The sequence below is a fragment of the Lynx canadensis genome, chromosome C1 (genome assembly GCF_007474595.2).
Source record: "Lynx canadensis isolate LIC74 chromosome C1, mLynCan4.pri.v2, whole genome shotgun sequence".
Classification (NCBI taxonomy): domain Eukaryota; kingdom Metazoa; phylum Chordata; class Mammalia; order Carnivora; family Felidae; genus Lynx; species Lynx canadensis.
The window spans coordinates 200,481,642-200,504,223 of NC_044310.1; the positions used below are offsets into that span (position 1 = coordinate 200,481,642).

A 22,582-nucleotide genomic window follows, 5' to 3' on the forward strand; every position below is an offset into this window, starting at 1 on the left:
ACGAAACTATATAGGCTCTGAAGTCCCTTCTAGCTTTAAAATCCAACATATCAATATATCTGTAAATCTCGTATATATCAATGTATATTTGCTCGCAGCTCAGCTAAGCCTAACTAATAACATGAGTGAACTGTCGTTATGGTTGTCCGATAAAGTATAAGACACCCAGTTACATTTGAATTTCGGATAAACCACAAATGCTTTTTCTAGTATGAGTAGTCCTAAGCAACATTTGAGACAAATATTTAGGGCCTTTGACAAATCTGATCATTTTAACTATTTGTTTTCTATCCTCCAGATACAGTAAACTTTTGCAGAGACAGTATAGATCTTACACATCTTTGGCATCCCTTACTGTTGTGTCTGCCAGATTTTTGTATTTCACAGACTAAACATTATTGGATTTTCTTGGAGGGGAAAACAATTTATTTATTCTGGTAAATAAAAGTATTTATAACCATCATTGCTGTACTAAAGAAAACCAGTTAAACACGAAAAACTCTGACACCAGGGCGCCTGGGTGGCTCAGTCGATTAAGCATCCAACTTCCGCTCAGGTCATGATCTCATGGTTCATGAGATTGAGCCTGGGCCAGGCTGTGTGTGATAGCTCAGAGCCTGGAGCTTGCTTCGGATTCTGTGGCTCCCTCTCTCTCTGCCCTCCCTGGCTCTCACTCTGTCTCTTGCTCTCTCAAAAATAAATAAACATTAAAAAAAATTTTTTTTAAAAACTGACATAAACTCTCTTTTTATATAACTATAGATTTATAATTTACATTTATATACATATCCATATATATTTATAATTATACCTATAATTATATGTAATTCTATTAATCATTTAAAAATGTTAACTTTACAGAATACTCACTACACTGTCCTTTCGGTTGCGGGTTTCTAAGGCAACCGGGTGACGCTTCAGATCACTTTGGCAGTGGCTAGTTGCCCTGTGTTTGCAAGCTTCAGCTGTGTGGTCCTGGCACCGCCCCCCCCCTTTTTTTTTTTTTTTGCTTTAGCTGCCAGAAAGGTCTGAGTTCAACTGGAGCTCAACTGCTGTAAGTATCTTCTCTTCTCCCTCCATTTCTTGGCTTATGTGCTCTCCTCCAGGTCTTTAAACCCTTTAATGAATGAACTTTCACTATAAGATGCCTCAAGAACTTCAGAAGTATGGGCGGGGGGGGGGGGGGGGGGGGCGGGGCGGGGGTAAGCCTTGCATATAGTGAGGCCTCAACAAATGATGCTATTGGCAAAACAGATGTGAATATTAAGTGGCATCTGATTATATTACTTGCTGAAGATGATTTTTTTTTTTTAGGGAATTCTTATTTTTAATATGGCATTCTTAGAATTTTAGTGAGTGAGAGCTAAAAAGGTAATTGCAAATTCTAATCCAATTCCAGACCCACCAGGTTGGGACTTTTGGGGATAAGATCCACAAATGTACAGAAAATGTAGGATCCAAACTGCACTGGTCCACATGCCCTCTTAGCACATGTCAAAGGGCACTATGTGGTTTTACAGGTTTTATGTGAGCACAACAGAGTAAACTCGCTGTTATATAAATAGGGGGCAGACACCGTGAAAAGCACAGCACCCAACTTTCTTAGCAAATTAACAGACTCTGTTGGAGGACAGGGAGGGCAGGTAAAGGTGTTCATTAATTTCTGTTCGTCTGTATAGTAGAAAGTTCTTGCTGGGTGAAGAGAAATGAAAGACCAAGAAGATTTACCTCAAATAATAGCAATATCCATCTGGTATCTGTTCTGGGATTTCACAGTTCACTAAGCACTTCTCTTGTCTTGCTTTGATCCTCACCACAACAAGGAGATCTAGCAAGGTGATATTGTTTTCGATACCAGATGAGAAAATGGAGACACAGTTGCTGTGCTTGTGTGTCCATAAAAGAGGTAGAGTGAGATCTGCACGCTTTCTGGTACTAAATGTCTCTGAAGTTGGCTAAGACAGGCCAATATCTTTGTCAGTTAAAAAAAAATGATTTGCATGTTTCAAAATTGATTCTGTGTTTCAAAAGTCACACAAGTTCTATAGTATTATTATAAGAAAATCCAAATAATTCAGAAAAATATATAGATTAAAAAGAAAAGTGTGTTCCATCCTATTCTGGTCCTGAGCAGTTTGGTGAGTTTTGGGGTTTCCTTTCTAAACCTTTTTAAATGAGTTTACATGCATTTAGAGGTAAGGCTTTTTTCTTTCCTTCTTCTTCCTTTTTTAACGGATCAATCTATACACACTGCTGTGCTTTGTTTTTCTTAACATTATATCTTGGCCATTTTTCCAAGTCCTTAAGTAGAGATCTACCTCTTTGTTTTTAAGTGAGCCATGTTTGAAAACAGAATAGAAACCTTTGTGTATACTGAGACAGAAATATTACCATCAATATGTAATAACTGAGTTGATCGTGTAAGGAAAGGGGTACTGATGCTCAGAAATGGGGCAAACTGACTCTGAGAGTGTCAGATAGTTTAGAGATTTTCCCTGAAGAACGGGGACTTCGGATTCAGAATCACAAATAGTCTAACAAAGCCTTGAAAAGCTAATAGCTGTCTCAGTTTTCCCATCTATAGAGTAGGGATACGAATAACACATGTTCCATTAGGTTATCGTGGAGGTTAAATAAGATAATTCACATTAAATGCCCAGCACAACAACCGATGAAGACGATGATGACCACGACGCCAATTCTCTTTAGTCCCTGAAGGTCAGGTAGAAGTTGGAACAAAGGGCGGGGGTTAAATTCCGAGGTTATCGACACCTCGAATGGATGCTCCAGGGAATACTTTTTATTAAGAGCTACCAAATCAATCCGCTGTCTGGGATTCCCCTGGAGACAAGCTGAGACCGCGAGACTCTAGCTTTGGGAACTTCTAGTTTCGGAAAGTTCTCGTTTTGGAAACTTTAAGACCTGGTCTTTGGCTAAACCTTTGTGGGCATGGAGGACTACAATTCCCAGGCTGCATCGCTCCAGTCCCGCCCCGCCCACGTCGGTGCGTGTCCTCTAATTCCCGCCAGGCTCGTGGCCCAAACTACAGGTCCCGGAAGACCTTGCGGCACCGGTCCCCATCACCCACTTCATCACTCCCACTTTATGAAGCGTAACTGCGGCCGCGTTGCCTGCTGGGAAGCGAAGTTCTGCGGTGACCTCTCACCCTCCAGGCCCAAGCGCGGCAGTAAGGTGGGCGAACTGGCGGCGCTGGAATACCCGCTCTTAGCCGCCCACCGGGAAGGGTACTCTAGCTCGAGAGGGATCTGGAGAAACCCCTGGGTTCGGGGAGGCCTCAAACGTGGCTCGTGTTCAGTGCCTCTACGGGTGAGAAGGCGGACGAGACCAAATGCCAGCCTGGAAGAGGGAGTCGGCCACGGGGAAGGGTAGATCCAAGTGGAGATAATAGGGGTGGGAGTGGGGCGTGGCGCTCTGTTATTGCCCGGCGGCGGGAGGCGCGCCCACAGAATGGGGTGGAGCAGGGGGCCCCAGCCGAGGGGCGGCGGGGTGTGAATGTGGGAGGGTGGGGATGGCTTCAGGACTTGGGGGCTGTTTAGTGGGGTTTCATCGTCCCCTGGCCTCGCCTCCCGTGGCTAGTGAAGGCAGTCGGCGCACCCGGCTTGGGCCTGGAGATCTTGGGGGTGCAGGAGAGCCCTGGTTGGAAAGTTAGGAGCGTGTTACCCAGGGAGCCTGAGGGCTTCAGCTCTGACCTGGGAACAAAGCCTTTGCCATATCCTTCCTAACTGCTGGTGGTTAGAGGAAGTGAAAGGTCTTGGGGGGTACCATGGAAACTCCATGTGATGCAGAGCTGTGCCCAGGAGAGTCTTAGCAGCAAGGAAAGCTTTAAACCCCTTCAGAGGCGGAACAGCGCTGCTGGATTCCATCCTCAGGTCGTCATTGTAAACCCTCGTGGATGGAGGTCTGGTCTGAACCAAGCCAGAGAAATTGGTGCCCAGCTCCTTGGTTCTAGAATACTGTAAAAGATTGTATTGTTCATAGAAAAATGTCCAAGTAAATAAATTGAAAAAGAAAACCAGGACATGAAAAAGTGTATGTAATGATCCTTTTCTGTAATACATAAATGTTTCTGCTGAATATGTGGCATGCATCTACGGATAGGAATAGAAAAAAATCACTCTAAGCTACTCTAAACCACTAACAGTGCTTATTGATGGGTGGTGAGATTACAGACTAATTTTACTCTTTTCTGTACATCTTTTTGTAGCATCTGAGTTTGTACAAGGAGCCTGCATTACTTTTTTTTTTTTTTTTTTTTTTTTTTTTTTTTGCTGATTTTTTCCAAGCGTCATGGTTGCTCTAACCAGGGCCAACTACTTGTGGCTTTCACCTGGCCACCTGCAGATTGGTTTGCCAGGAAGGATGACAGGATTGAATTCAAGGGGGTGAGTTTAGTGTGCAGTCTATATGAGGCTAATCCTGCCTTCCTTCTTTATTTCTTCCAGATTGGCCAGAGTCTGTGTTCACAAGTGACACACCATGGTATGTGGCTGTTTTGGTCTATGTCAGTCTAATCCATGATCACTTCTGGTTTGAAGTGTCACCCTTTTCATTATCTGAAAGATCTAGGTTGCACTGCATAACTTCCTTGGGATCTGATAACTCACATTGGCTGGGGGAGATGAGAGGGAGAAAAATATTGCAGCAAAATTACTATTTTAGCTTTGGATTCGATCTTACCTTGCTTTTTGCTTTTTTGTCAGGATCTTTGTTTTAGTGTATGCTACCCACTCTCCCTGTGTGTGTGTGTGTGTGTGTGTGTGTGTGTGTGTGTGTTTAATTATAAAAGAAACTTTAACATATCCCATGATTGTACTCCTTGTGCATTTCCTGGGACAAAAGCTTGTGAAAATAAAGGTAGGAGCATGGCAAATATGTTTGATGTTTATTTCAATGTTGTTTTTCCTTCCTCAGCTTTTGCCAAGTTTCTGATTGAAGAGTGACAATCCTTGCATAAGCATTTCCCTGTTAAAATGTCCTTGCCGCTCACAGAGGAGCAGAGGAAAAAAATTGAAGAGAATCGACAGAAGGCTCTGGCCCGTAGAGCTGAGAAATTATTAGCGGAACAGCATCAGCACGCAGGCTCTGGCTCCTCCATTGCCACCAGCTCTTCCCAGTCCAAGCAGGGTCTGCCCCCCAATCTCCCCAGGGAGCCTCCTAAGCCGGTGAGCCATGGTGTCCTTTTCAAACAACAGAATCTCAGCAGTTCATCCACTGGTGACCAAAGACCTGCTAATCCCCACCATTTTCATCTAAGCACTCCACAGCAGGCAAAGGGGAGCGGGAAGATACAAGAAGATGTGTCCACAGCCTGCCTGAGCCACAGCCCACCGAGTCAAATGACTGCCACCAGGGTCTCTCCTCCCTTGGCAAAAAGTCCTCCAGGGGCCCCCACTCAACAGCTGTTGTGTTATCAGTCAGGTCAGGCTTCACACGAGACCAAATCCACACCCTTTGCTAACACAGCTCGTGAGCCTTTGGCCAAAGCAAAGAGTTTCCAGAAGACACTGGCTTCTTCCTTTGGACAGCCACACAGGGACCCTGGATTAGACGCCAAGGCAGAGAGGCCCTCCACCTCGGGGCAGAACATTTCTGACAGCCGCTGTGGTTCAGGGAGTGTGACAGCCAGGCCAGAAGAAAGGCTCCCACAGAAATCGGGGGCCTCGTTCCACAAAGCAGTAAGCTCGCAGCAGGGAACATGCATAAGGAGTGGGGATCGTTTCCAGGTGAAGATCGGGTATAATGCACACCTCATTGCAGTCTTTAAGAGTCTGCCCAGCAGAAGTTACGGTAATGAGCCTTTGGTCTTGTTCTTCTGATGTTTTTTCCTATTTTTAGAGTCTCTTTTAATCTGACAGGTTCTCATAAATACGAAGAGAGCGCGTTGGCACATTCTGTCCGTCCAGTTGTTAAAAATTTTTGTTTTTGTTCATGTTTCCTTTTGTAATAGACATCCCTCCAAACAGCTGTCAAACTTGGGGGCTGCCACAGGGCCGTATGGAGAATGGATGAATATTCACTGAGAGGCCAGGTCCCCTGCCGGGTACTTTATTTGTGCTGTAGCACTTAAGCATAACAACGATTTTTTGCGATAGATGAATGTTATTTCCATTTTAAAGGCCATAGAACTGGCTCAGTAAGGGGAAGTAACATGCTGGCATTGGTTCTTCTGGAAGGGCAGAGCCAGGATGTGGTTGGTGCTGCAGCAGCCCAGAGAGCATGCTCCTTCTCACTGTGCTCTGCCTGACTCTACTGGGTCTTGGAGAACTTGGCTTCTAGTTCCACCTCTGTCCTTCTCCCTCTTAGGTGAGGCCATAACGTGCCAGGGCCTGACTTGAGTTCCTCTATAGAGAGTAGAAACACTGTCCGCGCTTGTGTTTGCTTTTGGTCCTCTGCAGGGATTTTGTACATCGGTCGGGGCTCTCACTCAACTGTTTTGAACTCAGTACTCATTCATTCGTTAAGCAAGCTTTTACTGAATGTCTAAGTACAACTTATAACGACAGTCATCAACGTCCTTGTGAGCAAACCAAGTACTTCTGTTTCCTTTCAGATCCTGCCACCAAGATGTGGAACTTCAGCATGACCGACTACAGTGCCCTAAGTAAGTGGGCGTGTCATTGCCTGGCATGCAGGGAGAGACTGGCACTAAACAGCTCCCAGAGTAGCAGATGTGGTCCAGCTCATGGTCCAGATGGCATTTAGGACACTCCCGCAGTGTTCTTCTGCCTTCTCACTAACGGCCAGCCTCGGGTGAAGGTCCCCATATGAACAAAAGCTAGCATTTAAAGGAGCTGCTACACAGCAGGTTTTTCTAAGCTTCCTATACAGGCATACCTCAGAGATTTTGCAGGTTTGGTTCCAGACCTCCGCAGTAAAGCAAATGTCACAATAAAGTGACTCAGGCGAAGGTTTTGGTTTCCCAGTGCATATAAAAGTTATGTTTACACCATACCGCAGTCTGTTAAGTATGTAGTGGCATGTCTAAAGACAAAGTCTAAGTACAAACCTTAATTAAAAAATACTTTATTGCTGGGCACCTGGGTGGCTCAATCACTTCAGCATCTATCAGAACCTTGATTTCAGCTCAGGTCATGATCTCACAGTTAGTGAGATCGAGCCCCATGTTGGGCTGTATGCTGGCTGCTTGGAGTCTGCTTGGGATTCTCTCTCTCCCTCCCTCTCTTCCCCGGCTTGTGTGCTTGCTCTCCCTCTCTCTCTCAAAATAAATGAGTCAGCGTAAAAAAATACTTTGTTGCTAAAAAATGGTAATTATCATCTGAGCTTTCAGCAAGTTGTAATCACTGGTCACAAATCCCTATAACAAATATAATAATAATGAAAGAGTTTGAAATATTGCAAGAATTCCCAAAACGTGACAAAGAGGGAGTGAGCAAATTACTGTTGGAACGATGGCGCTGACACCTTTGCTCGATGCGGGGTCGCCACAAAGCTTCAACTTCTAAAAACGATATTTGCAAAGTACAGTAAAGCAAAGAGCAATAAAACGAGGTATGCCTGTATATGCCGCATCTTCTGTTTCTCATAACAACCGTTTTACAGATATCTGGGAAAACTGAGACCCAGAGAGGATAAGTAACTAAAATAGGATCACACAGCCAGTGAGTTGCACAACTGGGATTCAGACCCACACAGTCTGACTTCAGAGTGCACGTTCCCACTGGAGTGCTGGCTCCAGCTACGACAGGAAGCTGGCTGCCCCGAGAGTAACGGCTCTGCAAACAGCACCCATCCTCACAACGCTACGTGGCTAGTTAACCTGAGCGCTCAGGCTCCAGCAGATACCGTTAACCCAGCCTGGCCCGTTGTCAGAGTCCCCGGATGCCCCACTCTGTCTTCTCACATTTTATTGACTCTTACACCAAGGTTTTCATCACCTTGGTGCCCGGAGCCTACATCTCTGCCTACGCGTCAGCCCTGGAGGTTCTGGTCTCCCATTTTCGTCCTCTCTTTTCTCAGCCATTTCTATGCTCCCTCTTTCCCCACCCGGCTCAAATAGGGAAAAGGTGAGGTCTGTCGAGGTCACTTCTCTGCGGGTTTGGGGCATGAGGTAGAATTGTCTGGAGCCACCAGTCGTTTCTGGGCGTGAGGGGTGATGGGACGGCCCCCTGCAGAATTTCCTGTGTCTCTCTTTGGAGTCCCACCTCTTTAAATGTATGGCGTCAGGTGATATCCCTTTCTTTGGTAGCTGCTAGTGATGTTTTTTTGGGGAAGGGCTCACTTCTACTGTAATATTTTAATCCATTTGTTAGGTCTTGGGAGGGGGAGAGCCAGTACTCTGGGTTAAGATTGCAGGTTTCAACACCTGTTTTTTTTTCATTTTTGCTCAGCTTAGATCAGTGAGTTCCACTGTCATGGGTTTGTTTTACTGTCTTTTTACTCCTTTCTCACAACGCATGGTGACTTGGATGATTTCTGCTTTTGCAAATTCATTTCGGTTTTCCGTGTGATATGGTTGCTTTTTGTAACGCCCCACATCTTTTTTAAAAACTGGTTACTGGGTGGCACCTGGGTGGTTCAGTTGATTGAGAATCCCGCTTCGGCTCAGGTCATGATCTCGCAGTTTGTGGGATCGAGCCCTGCATCGGGCTCTGTGCTGACAGCTGAGCCTGGAGCCTGTTTCAGATTCTCTCTCTCCCCCTCTCTCGGCCCCTGTCCTGCACACTGTCTCTCTCAAAATAAATAAATACGCTTAAAAAAGAAACGGATTATTGGGCACAAAATTCTCCCTATTGCTTTTAGATGACTTTTACTGCTTATGAATAACTTCGCTCCTCTCTACATCCTTACCAGTGTTTTGCCCAATTGACCCGCTGTCTGCTGAGATAGCCCTTGAACACTCGCGCAGTGACCGTGGACTTGTGTGTTCATCCTTGCTCTTTTTCCTCTCTGTTGAAGTACAGTTGACACGCAGCGTTACGTCAGTTTCAGGTATACAGCATGGTGACTCAGCAGCTCTGTGTTACGCGGTGCTCAGCACGAGGACAGCCACCATCTGCCCTTGGTCTTTATTTTTCAGATAGGTTTATGATGTGTCTTCACAGTGGCTTATGCTTTTTATCAGTGTCGTGTGTAAAGACTGTTGGTCTTGCTGCCGACTTGCTCTAGGCGGACCTGTGGATTTTGTCTTTTTAACCCTGCCACATCTGCGTCATAGAACGCGTAGAAAGTATATCATCGTGCAAGGAACAACTATTCCCCCATAGTCTCCCCACTCAGTTAACCACTATTAGCATTTTGGTTCTGTGCCTTCCAGCCTTTTTTCTAGGCGTTAAAATGTACACACTTTATTTTTGTATTAACGGTGAACGTTAACCACTAACTCTGAGCTATGAAGAGGCAGGTGTCCATTACCGGACCACTCTGACCTCTAAAAAAATGATTTCATTCGGTTAAACTTAATATTGGCTTTTTGTATGTCTGCCTTTTCTAAAATTTCTTACTAAAAACAATTAATGGTCATATAACATTCCGTGGTATAAATGTGTCACAAGTTGCTTAAATCATTTCCTTTTTATTTCATTTGTATCCGCTCTGGGTTTTTCCAGTGTTAAAGCTGTAAGAAATACCTGTATCCGTTAATCTCTCTATTTTCAGTTGTCAGTTTGGATAGATTCCTGGAAGTGGAATCATTATCAGTGTTTAGGACTCTTCCTAGATAATACCAAACTGTTTTCCAAAAGGTTTTATTCCCAACTAGCAATGCAGATATCTGTTTGTGTGTTTAAGTTTATTTATTTTGAGAGAGAGAGCACGAGAGCCGGGGAGGGGCAGAGAGAGAGAGAGAGAGAGAGAATCCCGAACAGTGTGGAGCCGGATGCAGGGCTTGAACCACAAATTGCGAGATCATGACCTGAGCTGAAATCAAGAGTCAGATGCTCAACCTTCTGAGCCACCCAGGCGCTTTTTTTTTTTTTTTTTTTAATCTTGCAAATTTGATGAGTAAAAATGGCTTTTTATTTCTCTGATTATATGTGACGTCGAACACTTCTCCAGATGTTAGTCATTTCTCCCCTCTTTTGAGTTCGTTAGTGAGCTCTACTCACATTTCTTGCAAAAATCTTTATTTGGTAGTTTTGCCTTTCAATTCCATTTGGTTTTTTCGACAGTTTAGTTTTATATAGTCAAATCTGTTAATCTATAAGATGCATCCGTAACAGATAAAATAAGGCTTGCAACTGCGTTTTTGGACTGATGGTTCTGTGTCTCTTTCCCTGGTTCTCCAAGCGGTAGCAGAGCAGTGACCTGGGGGTCGGGTGAAGGGCATGATTTCTGGGTGTTGACCTCAGTGGCTTCTGTGACACAGCAACAGAAGTTCTCTAATAAGGTCACACATCTTGGTGAGATCCCTCCTCCCCCTGTTCATTTGTGCGTTTTTTAATTTGAACACTTAAGGAGCAGAAGTTCCATTCAGTAACCCTGCAGTTCCCAACGCCCCAGTGAAAGCACGCTCGCAAGCCTTCCTAATCTAACCAAGCTTTTTCTCGAGTCCCATCCCTGCCCTTCTCCTTTGCCTGTCCGAGCACCCCCAGGGTGCTGTGAAAGTCATCCACCTTGTCACATATGTCCTTTTCTTCCGCAGTGAAAGCAGCCCAGAGCCTCCCCTCCGTCACCCTGCAGCCTTTGGAAGAGGCCGAGGACAGCAGGGAGTTGCCCTCTGCTGGTGGTGTAGTCCAGGCCTGCCTGCCTTCAGCTCCCTCCCTTGCCTTTGTCAAAGGGCGATGCGTGCTCATCTCCCGGGCCCGCTTTGAGGCAGACATCGGCTACTCTGAACATCTGACTGCACTGTTTAAGCAGATGGATTCCAGAAATTATGGCAAGTACTTGGCTTCCGCCTGATTCCCAGGATGCATGGTGGTCCGTGTTCTCACACAGGTTGTTTTTCTCTGTTTGAATATTCAGAAGTGATTTTTGTCCTAGGAGAGCTCAAAAAATAGGCATATGCCATAAAAATAAATGCCCTGGGGTGGACGGAGTCAGTGGTTGTCCAACTTGAGCGTGCATCCAAACCACCTGGGGGGCTTGGTGACACAGATTGCCAGGCCCCGCTCCCAGAATAAACACTGATGCCTGGTTCCCAGCTGCAGATACTGATTTAACTGTTGCGAGGTGGGGCCTGGGCATTGGTATTTGTAAAAGTCTAATAATCAGCCAGAATTGAACACCGCTGGCCAAAGCAGAGCAGTTGTGCTTTAGTTTTTGTGAAGCTCTTCAAAAGGTGCCCCATGAGAACACGGGGCAGAAGTTAGTTTTAAGAATTCTGCACTACCGGGTTTCATTCTCAGCTTGGGCTTTTATGTGGCTGTTATGGATCAATATTTCCCATCCTTGATACGGTTTTAGTCTTTTCCGTAGGTGAGTATGAAAGCAAACCTTTGAAACCTCATGCCTTTGAGACATCATGTTTAGGCAATCTTATGGAAGAAGCCTCTATAGAATTACTTGCTCAGTGAGCTTTCATCAGGGTTTGGGGCTCCTTCCGGAGAAGGGTGATGCCAGCCATTACTGTTTATTCCTTGGGTGGATCGAGTTTTAACTCACAAGGGCCGCCTGCTGAGTGGGATTTGGGTGAGATGTGCCGGGGCCTGTCCTGAGGCCAGATGAGCCACGGACACGAGGGCCAGGGTTCTTTGCCTTCCGGGCTCCCTTGGATTTTCGACTTCAGTTTGGAGTAGGCTGCCCTTAAAAGGCCGGTACAGAAGGCCTGTGTGTATTCCACAAAGAGTGACCTTTGAAATCACACCAAATAGATACGGTCTGCTGTTTTGGAAATGTGAACAGCTAAAATATTGGCACCCAGTCCTGCCCACGCTCAGACATCTAGAGACCGTGAGTGGATTTTTTTTTTTTTTTTTTTTTTTTTTTTTTTTTTTTGCCGTCACTGCTATTCACAGACTTCCCCGTTTGCTGCTCTGCCAGTGTCCGGGTCAAGCTGTTGTCACGAAGAGTGTCCTGTGCCATTCCCACGGTGGGAGTAGCCTGTCTGCCTTTGGTCTGTCAGATTACACCGGGGCCACCTTGCTTTTTGTTCAGAAACTGACTCACTATGTTTATGCAGCTTGTTCCCTAACCACCTTGCTTTCTCCGTTGGTCATACAGAGAAGAGTTCATGTCTGGGGTCCAGAAGGCATTTATCTGCAACTATGTAGCTTTCATGATTTTCTCAGAAGGTAGCTGGTAGGGGAGCCTCTCTAAGAACTTAGCTACGGTTGGGTAGTGAGACACTCCCCTTCTTGATTAGTACTGTGTGTGGTGTGTACTACGCCAATCAGTGGATGGCATCATACTAATAACAACAATAATCATTTATAGTTGCTAGCTTTCTTTTGAGTGCTTATTGTTTGCCAGGCACAGTTTCATAAGCATTTAATACTTAAATCTCATGTAATCCTCCTGAAAATCCTGTGAGGCAGGAGCTGTAGTGTCCTCATTTTTCAGGTGCGGAAACTGAGGCACAGCAGTGTTACATAATTTTCCCAAGGTCACACAGCTAGGAAGCGGCAGAACTGGGATTTGAACTGGTGTTTGACCACTCTGACCCCGGTACCCAGCTTATAGGGTAGTGAGGTGCATGTGAACCTCTTGATACTATGCCTGGCTTAAAGTAAGCACCGGATAAGTGTAAGCTACTGTAATTATCCCCATCTTGGAAATTCAGGGCCTTTCTGACCTGTCAGGCCATGCCTGGTCACATATCACCGTAGGACCCTTTATCACCCCCTTAACAACGCAGTATTATTGCCACATCGGTTTGTCTTTCCTCCCTGAATTCTGTGAAAGCCACGAGGGCAGGTGCTCCTAGCCTCTGTGTCCCCACTGGCGGGCACAGGACCAGCCACCTCATCCTGGCTTCCTGGAGATTTATGAAACCAGGGAATGAACGAATAAGTGTAATGACGTCGCAGAAGGGCAGGCTGTCACGTTGGCTTGTGTGTTTCTTATCATTGCAGATGCCAAGACCAGGAGGTGGAGCTTTCTCTTGGAAGAGCACAATAAATTGAGTGAGATGCCTGCCTTGCTTGTTTCATATTATGCTGTTGTTAAGCTTTAATTATCTGCCTTAAATTTAACATATTTTTAAACAGCACCACCCCCCCAGCCCCCATCCCCTGCCTGTGGTAAGTTCACCTGCTTGTGCCCAGGACATGTGAAGGTGAAGATGGTCCCAGGCAGCCACATCCCGTCTGCTGAGATGGTGGCTTTGGGGCAGCTCGGGCAAACACAGGACCTCTTCTTCCATCCGAGTGCGGCCGTGCTAGTCAAGTTCCTGAGGCCCGTGCAACTTCCTACTCATCATAGAAGTGTTAGATGTGGACTTTGGGAATCAGTTAAGCTGGGTTTGCTTTGTGTAGATGGAAGCCACTGTAGATTCCCTCTAAGAAAGGCTCTCGGTTTTCTACGAGAACCAGATGATCAATGAAGGTTGCAGGGTCTGGGTGGCTGTGGGCTTTGTAGCACGTGTAGCATTTAATAAGCCCTTGGAAACTGACTAAGGGAAGGGATGTGTGTACAGCTATCAGTATAAGAAGGAGAAGCCAGTTGGGCTTACCATTTTTCCTCTCTGTGCTTTGCATGGGTCGGGCAGTAAATTCTAGTGTCCCTGAGAAAGGGGGGACATGGGCATAGCTCAGCCTGCCCTGGAACGCCCATCTGTCACCCATCTTCCAAGCTGTACACTCCTGCAGTGGGTCTGTGGCTGGCGCCACTTAGGTTCCTCCTGCTTGGCCCCCTGAGGACTTGCTGGGCCTCCGAGCCAGTGCTGGTCCCAGTCAGGCCAGGAGAGACATGATCCAGGGGGCAGCTCTGAGTCATTGGCCATCTTGCCCACCAGCCCAGGACTTTCAGCAAGAGGGAGAAGCTGGGTTTCTTCTGTCTCCTCCTCAAGCGACTGACTAGGTGACATCAGGTAGAGAATTCAACATTCTGGGTCTCCTCTGTCCTTTCAGTGAAAAAAAGGGGTCTTTACTCTGTTTCTATCCTACTGACAGAAGTTAAATAGAAGAGAAGTGTTTCTGATTCCTTGTGGAAGGACTTGCAGCAAATCCAAGGTTGAGTGTGACTGTGACGGGGTCCTTATTTAGCACCAGCAAACACTGGCTGACATGGTGACGACGGTGACCGACGTTGAGCTGAGGCCCTGTGGCTGTGGCTTTCTGGAACTTGTGGTTCAGAGGGAACTATTTGGCCAAAGCTAAGTTTTTGATAAGCAGTAGGAGTGAGTGTTTCCCTCTTGCCCCTTTGTTTTTCAACCGCAGGAAGGCATATAATTATGTTAGCTATAAAGGCTTTGATTTTTACGGACCAACACGAAGCAGGAAATGTACGGCCTTAGCGGAGGAATGTAATGGAAAACCATGTCTCGTGACTCCTGTAACATTATATAATGGTTCCAAATCTTGTGTGTGCCGTAGACTCTTTGAAATACCTGAGGAACACGATGGATTCTTCACCCAGAAAAATGCGCATCCTGGCCACACGTGAAATTTTGTTAATAATTCCGCAGATCTTAAGAATTCTAGTGTTAGGGCTCAGATTGCTGTGTTACATGCTATCTTGTCATTACAGCGACTGGTGGAAGAGAAGACTGATTCTACACATTTCATAGATTGTGAGAGATTTCATTCTCTTGGACCCAGAGAAAGGAGGAAACAGTTGTCTTCCTCATTGGGAGTGTTGTAGGCTTACAATCAGGCCAGTGACAGAAGTCAGACCAGGCTGGTGATCTTGAGGTTGTAGCGTGACCTGTTTGGAAATGTAGATGCCAGCACCGTGAATAAGAGGCTGAGGAGACAAGGCTCTTCAGAATACCCCAGTTTAGCTCCCATTTTGTTGACAGACTGCAGACCTGGGCCTCTCCTCCACCCCCAGCCCTCGTTCCTCCTGTGTGAAGTTAGGTTCCTGGCCCTGAGCTACCGAGCGTGTGCATTTGAAACTCATTAAGAAATGACAGTAAGACCTCCTGAGTGCATGAATGCTTATTGATGACATGGTGACAGTTATTTTCTCCAGATAACAGTGAATCTAAGAGCTTTCCTTCTCCCTCTTTTCTAAGTGACTTGAGGCCTTTCGCCCACAGTGAAATTGGCATAAGGCCTTTTGTTTTCGCCCGGCTGTCACAGTCCAGAAGGGCTCTGCATCCCCCTCACTGATCTTGTCTTGTCAGCTGCTATTTGAAAACACTAACATCTCTCTGCTCTGTGGCTCAGTAGCATTCTGCCGAAGAGCAATTTTACAGAAACGATTTCTAGATGACTCATGAAGCCAGACAGCACATTCCTGTCATCTTCCAGCACCTGGAAAGGACATTAGTGACTTGGGGGGCTGTCTCAGAAACTTACCCACTTGGCTGAACCAGCAGCGTAGGACCACGGAGGCAGTAGCTGGTGGGAGACCGAGTGGAGGTTGCTTTTTCCTCTTGAACGGCTGGGAGAACATAATGCTTACAAAGCGCCACATTTCACACCGGCCGGGTCGTCATCCTTTTCTTAGCTTCCATCAGGTATTTGAGCACCGGCGGTCACCAGGATTAAAATAAAAATGGTTTCTGAAAGCACACGGAGTGCTCAGTCTCCTGAAGTGTGCACAAATCAGCATGTGCAGATTTAATTTGGAGGCATAAAATGTATTTCTCTGTCAGTAGGGGAAGTCTCTTTTATATTAAAGCCATCAACCTTACCTAATTTCTTATCATGGTGATTCTGTTCACGCAAACGGTTTCCAGAAATAACTGGTACGTACACTTAGTGAGAGATGGAAATGGATTTAAATATATTGAGACTACAGAGCAATTTAAGGTAGCAGTCAGCTGGCTCAGCCCTCCATCTTGAGATCAGTACTTACAATGGTAGCCATTTGACGATGCAGAAGACTTGGAGTACCTCGTGAGGATATTAAGAAAAGATGTGACCGTGTGGCACACAGAACCAACAACCTTAGAGTTTCCAGTACGACTGGGTAGAAATGAAATACACCCAGTTTCTTATTTGGTTCCCTTTACCAGGTTCCTGAAGACAGTTAGCCCCTTGGTGGGTTACTGTGACTCCCAAGGTGCCCGTGAGAAGGGAAAGGACGAAGAGCACAGAAGATCCGCAGACAGGAGTTACTCTTCTAATTAGATTTTTCAAAGGACAATGATAAAAGGGAAGGCCATCTCGAAAGCCTCAACCCATAGGACAGCAGGCTGTGATTAGTAGATTGCTGATAATTCCTCCACCAGTGACGTCTAGGTCTGTCATCTTTGGTGTTTAACTTGTCTCTCTCCCACCCCCAGAATTATCTGTTTTGTTTGTACCCCTGGTTTATTCTTTTTCTGTTGCTCTCTTAAATAAAGGAGCTTTTTTTTTTCTTCCCTCTTAATTTTAAAATCGGGTGAGGCTAAATTCTTTCAAAAAGCAAAACCATTGAAATTAATTTCCTTTCGTTTCTTGTAGGTCCCAAGTAATTTTCCCCACTTGGGGTAATGGCTCTGACTGGAAGGAGAGGTTTCCCTGTCTGTTATATAGGGGTATGGAACCAGCACACTTGGAAGGAAAGTAAAGACCCCTAAATACAAGCTTTAATTGAAAGAGTCAGAGTAATAGTCACTCTTAGGAACGGTTTAGACTCTGAACTTGGCAGAGGTTGGTAAACTTTTTTTGTAAAGGACCAGATAGTAAATATTTTAGGCTTTGTGGGCTATATGGTCTCCCATCTACTTGATTTTGTCATTGTGGCAAGCAAGCAGACAGTTGTCATGGCTGTGTTCCAGTAACACTTTATCTACAAAAGCAGACAGTAGGCTGGTTTGGCCCGCAGGTCTAAGCTTGCCAACCTACTTTAGAGGTGCTCTCAGGTCACCTCCAAACCAAGGAACTTGGTCGTCTGCTTCACCATTGACGTCACTGCTGTAAAGCTCACCTCTCTCAAGGGGAGATCGGTATTCTGTCTTACGGAAAGGGTCTCAAGTGTGCAGGGCCATTTGTATTTTTATAAGTTGGTGGACTCAGCGTGACTCTGCCTTTTGTCATTGCTATTGTTGTTGTTTATAAATAGCCCTACTGTCCTCCTGATCTTTCTTGGAAACACCTAACAACTTCTCTGCACAGAGCACGGTGCTTCCTTGCCTATCAACAGCAGATAACTTAGAGTTCTCAACTTCTCAAACATCAAACCCCAAATAAAACAAGAAGAGGGGTGCCTGGGTGGCTCAGTCAGTTAAGCATCGACTCTTGATTTCGACTTAGGTCATGATCTCACAGTTCATGAGTTTGAGCCTTGCGTCAGGCTCTGCCCTAACAGAGCGGAGCCTACTTGGAATTCTCTCTGTCTCTCTGTCTCTGTCTCTGTCTCTCTGCCCATCCCCTGCTCTCGCACTTTCTCTCTCTAGATAAATAAATAAACTTAAAAAAAAAATGAAGAGAATGGAAATGACAAGATTTATTCATTCTATATCTTGCTTTTTCATGGGTCTTTCTGGGCTGATTTTTAAGAATGTGGGTCCTTATTTATTTGAGTGGGAATACTGAGAGAATTGTTTTAAATTACTTTAGGTTAAAAAAAAAAAAAGAGTCACAGAAACATTTGCAATTCTTCCGAGTGTCCGTGTAGTGTGGAAAATCAATTTGGCATTAGTGACTGCCCTCTTATTTGCAGAAACTAAGTGATAAAGAGGGAAAACCAGTTCTCTAGCCTTATGGACTTGCTCAGGATGTGACCGTCATCCCGCGGGTTTCTCTCCAGTTACGTTTTTGAGAAAACGGCATGTGCCAGAATTCCAGCCACCGAGCTCTGTATTTTGAAGCGCCCTCCCTGTCCTTAGCTCTTGTGGGCATTAGCGCTTCCATTCATACCCTTCTGTGCTCCTTTCTAGTTGCACAAGTGCGCTGCCTTCCACAAGTTCAGCTGGATCCTCTGCCCAAGACGCTCACCCTGGCTTTCGCTTCACAGCTGGAGAAGACGTCTCCATGTGTCCCAGAAACCATCCCTGAGGCAGACCTTTCTGGAGTGGACTCCAAGCTCGTGTCCAGTCTGCTGCCCTTCCAGAGAGTGGGAGTCAAGTAGGTTCTTGGTCTTCTTCTTGCTTGGACTCCATCACTTAGTACAAATGGGGTTCAGATGCTTCTTCTCTTAGGAACACTCATCTTTCATGGACATCTAGGAGCAGCTAGGCATTAAACAGCCAGGTGTGCGGTCAGCAAAGCCTGATTATAACCATTGATTGCAAATTCTACGAGTTGATCAGGACTCTGGATCGCAGGTGTGCAGATACCCAACGAGGAGAGAGATTTCTCAGTGCGTGGAGTAGACAACCAAGGGTCTCCAAAGATCCCATCACACCTCCCTGTCCCACTCTCGGCTCGGCTCTCTCCTCAGTTTGCTTTGTTCTCAGCCAGGTGCTCCTCAGGTGTGGCGGCCAGGGCTGCCTCGCACTTCTGGCTTGCACCCGTCAGCTCAGCAACCCAGCGGAAGCACCTCTTTTCTGGTGGGCCTGACACTGAAGGGCCTGAAATCCGGTGCTGATGCCAGGACCAGTCGCTGTGCCCTGGGGGCTGGGGAGTCTTGTTGGTGAGAATGGATGACAGGCCCTGGAGCCAGCTGGTAGGGCCTGCCCCACCTGAGTTACTTGGATTGAGCGGAAGGTGGTTTTCCAAACGAAAGTCAGGGTGTTCTTATTATAGACAGAAAAAAAAAGATAAGCCCACATCGTGACCTGTCCTGTGTTCTAGAGCTGCTTGGGAGGACCAAATGGCAGGTTTGAACTTGCCTTCTAGTGAAGAGAATGGAGGTCATAGAGAGGAAAAAGGCAGTCCTCATGGCCATCCAGAAGACCGCAGGAGCTACCTCTGCCATTCGGTGGTGTGGCTGGGGATATAGCCCCGTGCAGGGGAAGAGAGGAAATCGTGGCGCTGGCAAACAGGACGGCCTGTCCACACGCAGTCCACTCGTGAGGTTTTGGCAAACGCGTGGCCACTGTCTCTGACGGGATTTTGGTCTGTGATTTGGGCCCAGTCCCGCCTCCCTGCATTCCCATGGCCCCAGCTCTGCTCACACCCTTTCCCTCGTTTTTCCCTCCAGTTCCATCTGTCACGGATAACACGCTCTGCACAGCTCCGTCTTGCTTGAGAGCCTGCCCACCCCCACCCCCACCCCCACCCCTGGGCAGCATCTGTCTTCAGTATCCCAGTTCTCCTGGGCTCCGTTAGAGACCGGGGCCCACGTGGCACCTGCCGGCCCAGCCAGTTAACCTCGTCACCACCGAGGGGTGTGACGCGCCTGAACGGGAGCCTGGCCAGCAGCTTCCACCTTTTTCACTATGGCTCTGAAACTGCTAAACCTAAAGGCTAATGAAACTGCTAAAGCTGCACTTGCAGCCTTTCTTCAGTTAAATCCAGATTTTAACTTGCATTCTCTGAAGAGGAAGAATTTGGTGTTGAGGGAACAGGGCTGTCGGTTCCATGTTGTTTTGTAAGAACTACAGTGAGAGCTCCCTTAATCGTATGGAGCAAAGTCTCCTAGACAGGTACCAGCTTCCTCTAATATCTGAATGGTCCCTTTTAACAGATGAGGGAGTCGAGACCCAGCAAGTCATGTGCCCGAGGTCACTCAGCTTCCAAGAGTTTTCCAAGAGAGCACCCATGTTTTGTGACGACGTCGTGGCATGTTTTCTGTTAGGCTGCGCTCCTGTTGTGGCCGCAGCACAAGGCCCTCCATGCTTTGTTGCTCACCTGCCCCTGTCCGCCCTGGCTATCAGTTGTGTAAATCAAAAAGTAAGGGAGAAAATGAGTCTTTTCACACTTACCTCCCCACCTGGTCCGTGTGGAGAGTTGATCCTGGAAACAGTCTAGAAGATTTCTCTAAGGCCAGTGTGCCAAGGAGAGGCTGGGTCTGTTGGACAAGTGAGGCGGCAGTGTGCTGGGCTCCCTTCCTTGTCACTGAAGGTATATGGTGGTCACGGCCCTGGGGATGAAGGGGGGGGTGCACATCCCCCCCCCCCCCCCCCCCGGCTGGGCCGCTGTGGCCTCTGGGCGATGAGGACAGTGCCGTCACATGCCATGAGTAGTAGTCCACCCAGCTCGCCCCCCGCGGATGCGCTGCTCGCTTCTCTGTCTTTGCTGAGCACTGGCTTCCCCAGGGCAGCAACGCTACTTTCTGGCAACTCAAAAGGCCCCTTGCCAGCCATACCCGCTGCTGACCACGGGGGCTACACGCTGCCTTGGCTGTGAGAAGGAAAGAAAAAGAGCTAGTGGATGGGCTTATTATCAGGTTTCTGAGCAAATGATCAGTTTTCCAGGAATTCACAGGAAAGAGGGCTGCTGTTTGGAGCAGGAGACCAGACATCTGGCACTTGGGATCCGTTTCGCTTTTCACTGATTCATCTTGTGAGCCAAGCAAGTCATTTTTCTTCTGTTCGTCTTGATTCTTTTTCCCTTTTTGAGGAGTAGCAGTTACAAGAGAAACACTTCCTCAGCACTTAGGATGGGTGGTGGCAGACACTGTTTTCAGTGCTTTAGACAGTAGCTCTGTCAAAGCCCGGCAACGGCCTCTGGGGTGGGTCCTTTCATGCCCATCTCACGGCTGAGGCGTGAGGAGATTGGGTAACTGGCGTGAAGGTGCCCAGCCGCGAAGCGGTGGAACCGGGCGGCCCCCCAGGCCAGTCTGGCCCCCCGGACGCTGGAACGCGCCCCGATGCACGCAGCGTCAGCAGGGGTTGTCACACTGGAGGGAGGAGGGGCTGCGGCGGCTCCTGGTGGACAAGCTGCTGAGGCTGCTGTTCCCTGATAGACACCCCGGCTCCATCCTCCCCACGGCCTGTCCTCCTCTTCTCCAGTGTCCTGTCTCTGCCGGCTCCTTCCCTTTGCCCCTGTGCATAAACGTCCTCTCTGACCTTGAGAAAGCCTCATTTCAATTCCATCGTCTCCTCTTCCTTTCCCTTCTAGGCAGACCTTTCACGTGAGAGGCGTCCCTCCTGGCCCCTCTTTAGGGGCTGGTTCCCAGGATCCTCCTGACCACTCCCCCAGGTCTCGCCTGCACTGGGCTGAGGGGCCGCCTGTCCTGGAAATTTTCTCCCTTGGCTTCCATGATGCGCTTATCCTCTAGAGCCCCTCCCTGCCTTTTGACCCCCATTTCACATTTTCCCTATTTTGACTCTTCAGTGTTATCGTTGATTATACTGTCCCCTAATTGGCTCCCGCCTTCCCTGTCCAGGGAGCAGGTCTGTAGCGAGCAGGGCCCGTGTTCCCTCGTGCGGTGGCCCACACCGGGTGGTGCGCGTCCCATTACGTGGTTAGCTAACAGCCCTGACACTAACAGTGACACTAACAGTGCCACACCACTGTCCTTCCCACATCTGCCTTCAGTTTTGCCATAGCGAAAAGAGGCCGCCTGCTGCTTGCTGACGACATGGGCCTGGGGAAGACCATTCAAGCCATCTGTATCGCGGCCTTTTATCGGAAGGAGTGGCCGCTCCTGGTGGTGGTGCCGTCTTCGGTGCGCTTCACGTGGGAGCAGGTCAGTTCCCTTTGTGTTGTGATTCTAACACCGAAGCGCCCTCGGTGTTAAAGCAGTCGAGTAGCAGTTGGGGACAGGGCCCGGGAGCTTTCAAGATCCTGTCTCAGCTGAGGGAGGAAGGGAGAGGAGATGGCCTTCTGAGGCCAGGCTTATAATTTTTCTGAATTAGAATCAGGTTGTACCTTTCCAAAGCTAGTCAAGGAGCCATGAGCTCAGACGTGGACGCGTTGCCTCAGTCTGGCAGCAGACTCTTCCCCAGTACGTCCTGTGCCCCTGCCGGTAACACTTTTCACCTGCACCACACTTCAGCTCAAAATGGTTACCTCCTCATCCCGAGGCAGCCGTGTGCAGTGGACGCAGTAGATGTCAACCCCGTTTATGGATGACAAAACTGAATCTCAGTGAGGTGAAGCAGCGTGCTCACTGGTTGATGGGAGCATTACAGGACCTTGAAGCCGCGTCTCCTGAGGTCAGAGTTCTTGCACCCTGCCGAAGGTGATGTGAGCAGGATGTCCGTGTCGACCAGGTACCATTATAGCCGAAGGAGCCGACACGAGCTTGTCTTCCATAAATCTGGGGATCAGAGTGCTTCCAGTAAAGGAATAAACACCCAGACAAGCAAACTTGGTGGAGAATGAAGAGCTCATTGGTCATCAGTGGCTTTTCCCAGCTCTCTGCTACTCATGGCAGCTGTCAGCCTCGTCACACGCCGGCTTCTGACTCAGCCCCACCGTGAGCCACTTGTGGAGAAGAGGCGACTCTGCCCGTAGCGCTCAGCCCGGTGCACAGACGTGCCCTTCCAGCTGAAGAGAAAGCAAAACTTTAAAAATGTGCATCGAAACAATACCTTTTTATCCCTGTCCCTATGACCTGAATCTGCCGCTGCCTCTAGAAACTAACAATTCAACACGTATTTATTTGGTGCGTGTTAGATTCCCACAGCACCCTCAGAAATGCTGAAAGAAAGAACCAGGTGGTCACTTGGTTATGAGCAGAAGCGAAAGTAGAGAAAGAAGCAGCACTTGACATCACAGCAGTGTCAGCCCCGGGATGCCAG

At 47.5% G+C, this 22,582-nt stretch overlaps 1 protein-coding gene across 3 annotated transcripts in view; it reads left to right on the forward strand.

The window, feature by feature from the left end:
• The first annotated feature begins 3,132 nt into the window (after window positions 1-3,132).
• Window positions 3,133-22,582, forward strand: part of SMARCAL1 (SWI/SNF related, matrix associated, actin dependent regulator of chromatin, subfamily a like 1) — a 54,799-nt gene continuing 35,349 nt past the window's right edge. For 2 of the 3 annotated variants that reach the window (XM_030325335.1, XM_030325338.1), the window contains exons 1-8: window positions 3,152-3,327; window positions 4,464-4,500; window positions 4,933-5,808; window positions 6,572-6,622; window positions 10,622-10,855; window positions 12,990-13,040; window positions 17,888-18,074; window positions 21,375-21,525. In XM_030325335.1, the coding sequence (XP_030181195.1) occupies window positions 4,992-5,808; window positions 6,572-6,622; window positions 10,622-10,855; window positions 12,990-13,040; window positions 17,888-18,074; window positions 21,375-21,525 (1,491 nt within the window). In that variant the 5' untranslated portion in view covers window positions 3,152-3,327; window positions 4,464-4,500; window positions 4,933-4,991. Of the gene's footprint in view, window positions 3,328-4,463; window positions 4,501-4,932; window positions 5,809-6,571; window positions 6,623-10,621; window positions 10,856-12,989; window positions 13,041-17,887; window positions 18,075-21,374; window positions 21,526-22,582 lie in introns of all 3 variants that reach the window. The other variant, XM_030325336.1, reaches the window with a different exon arrangement.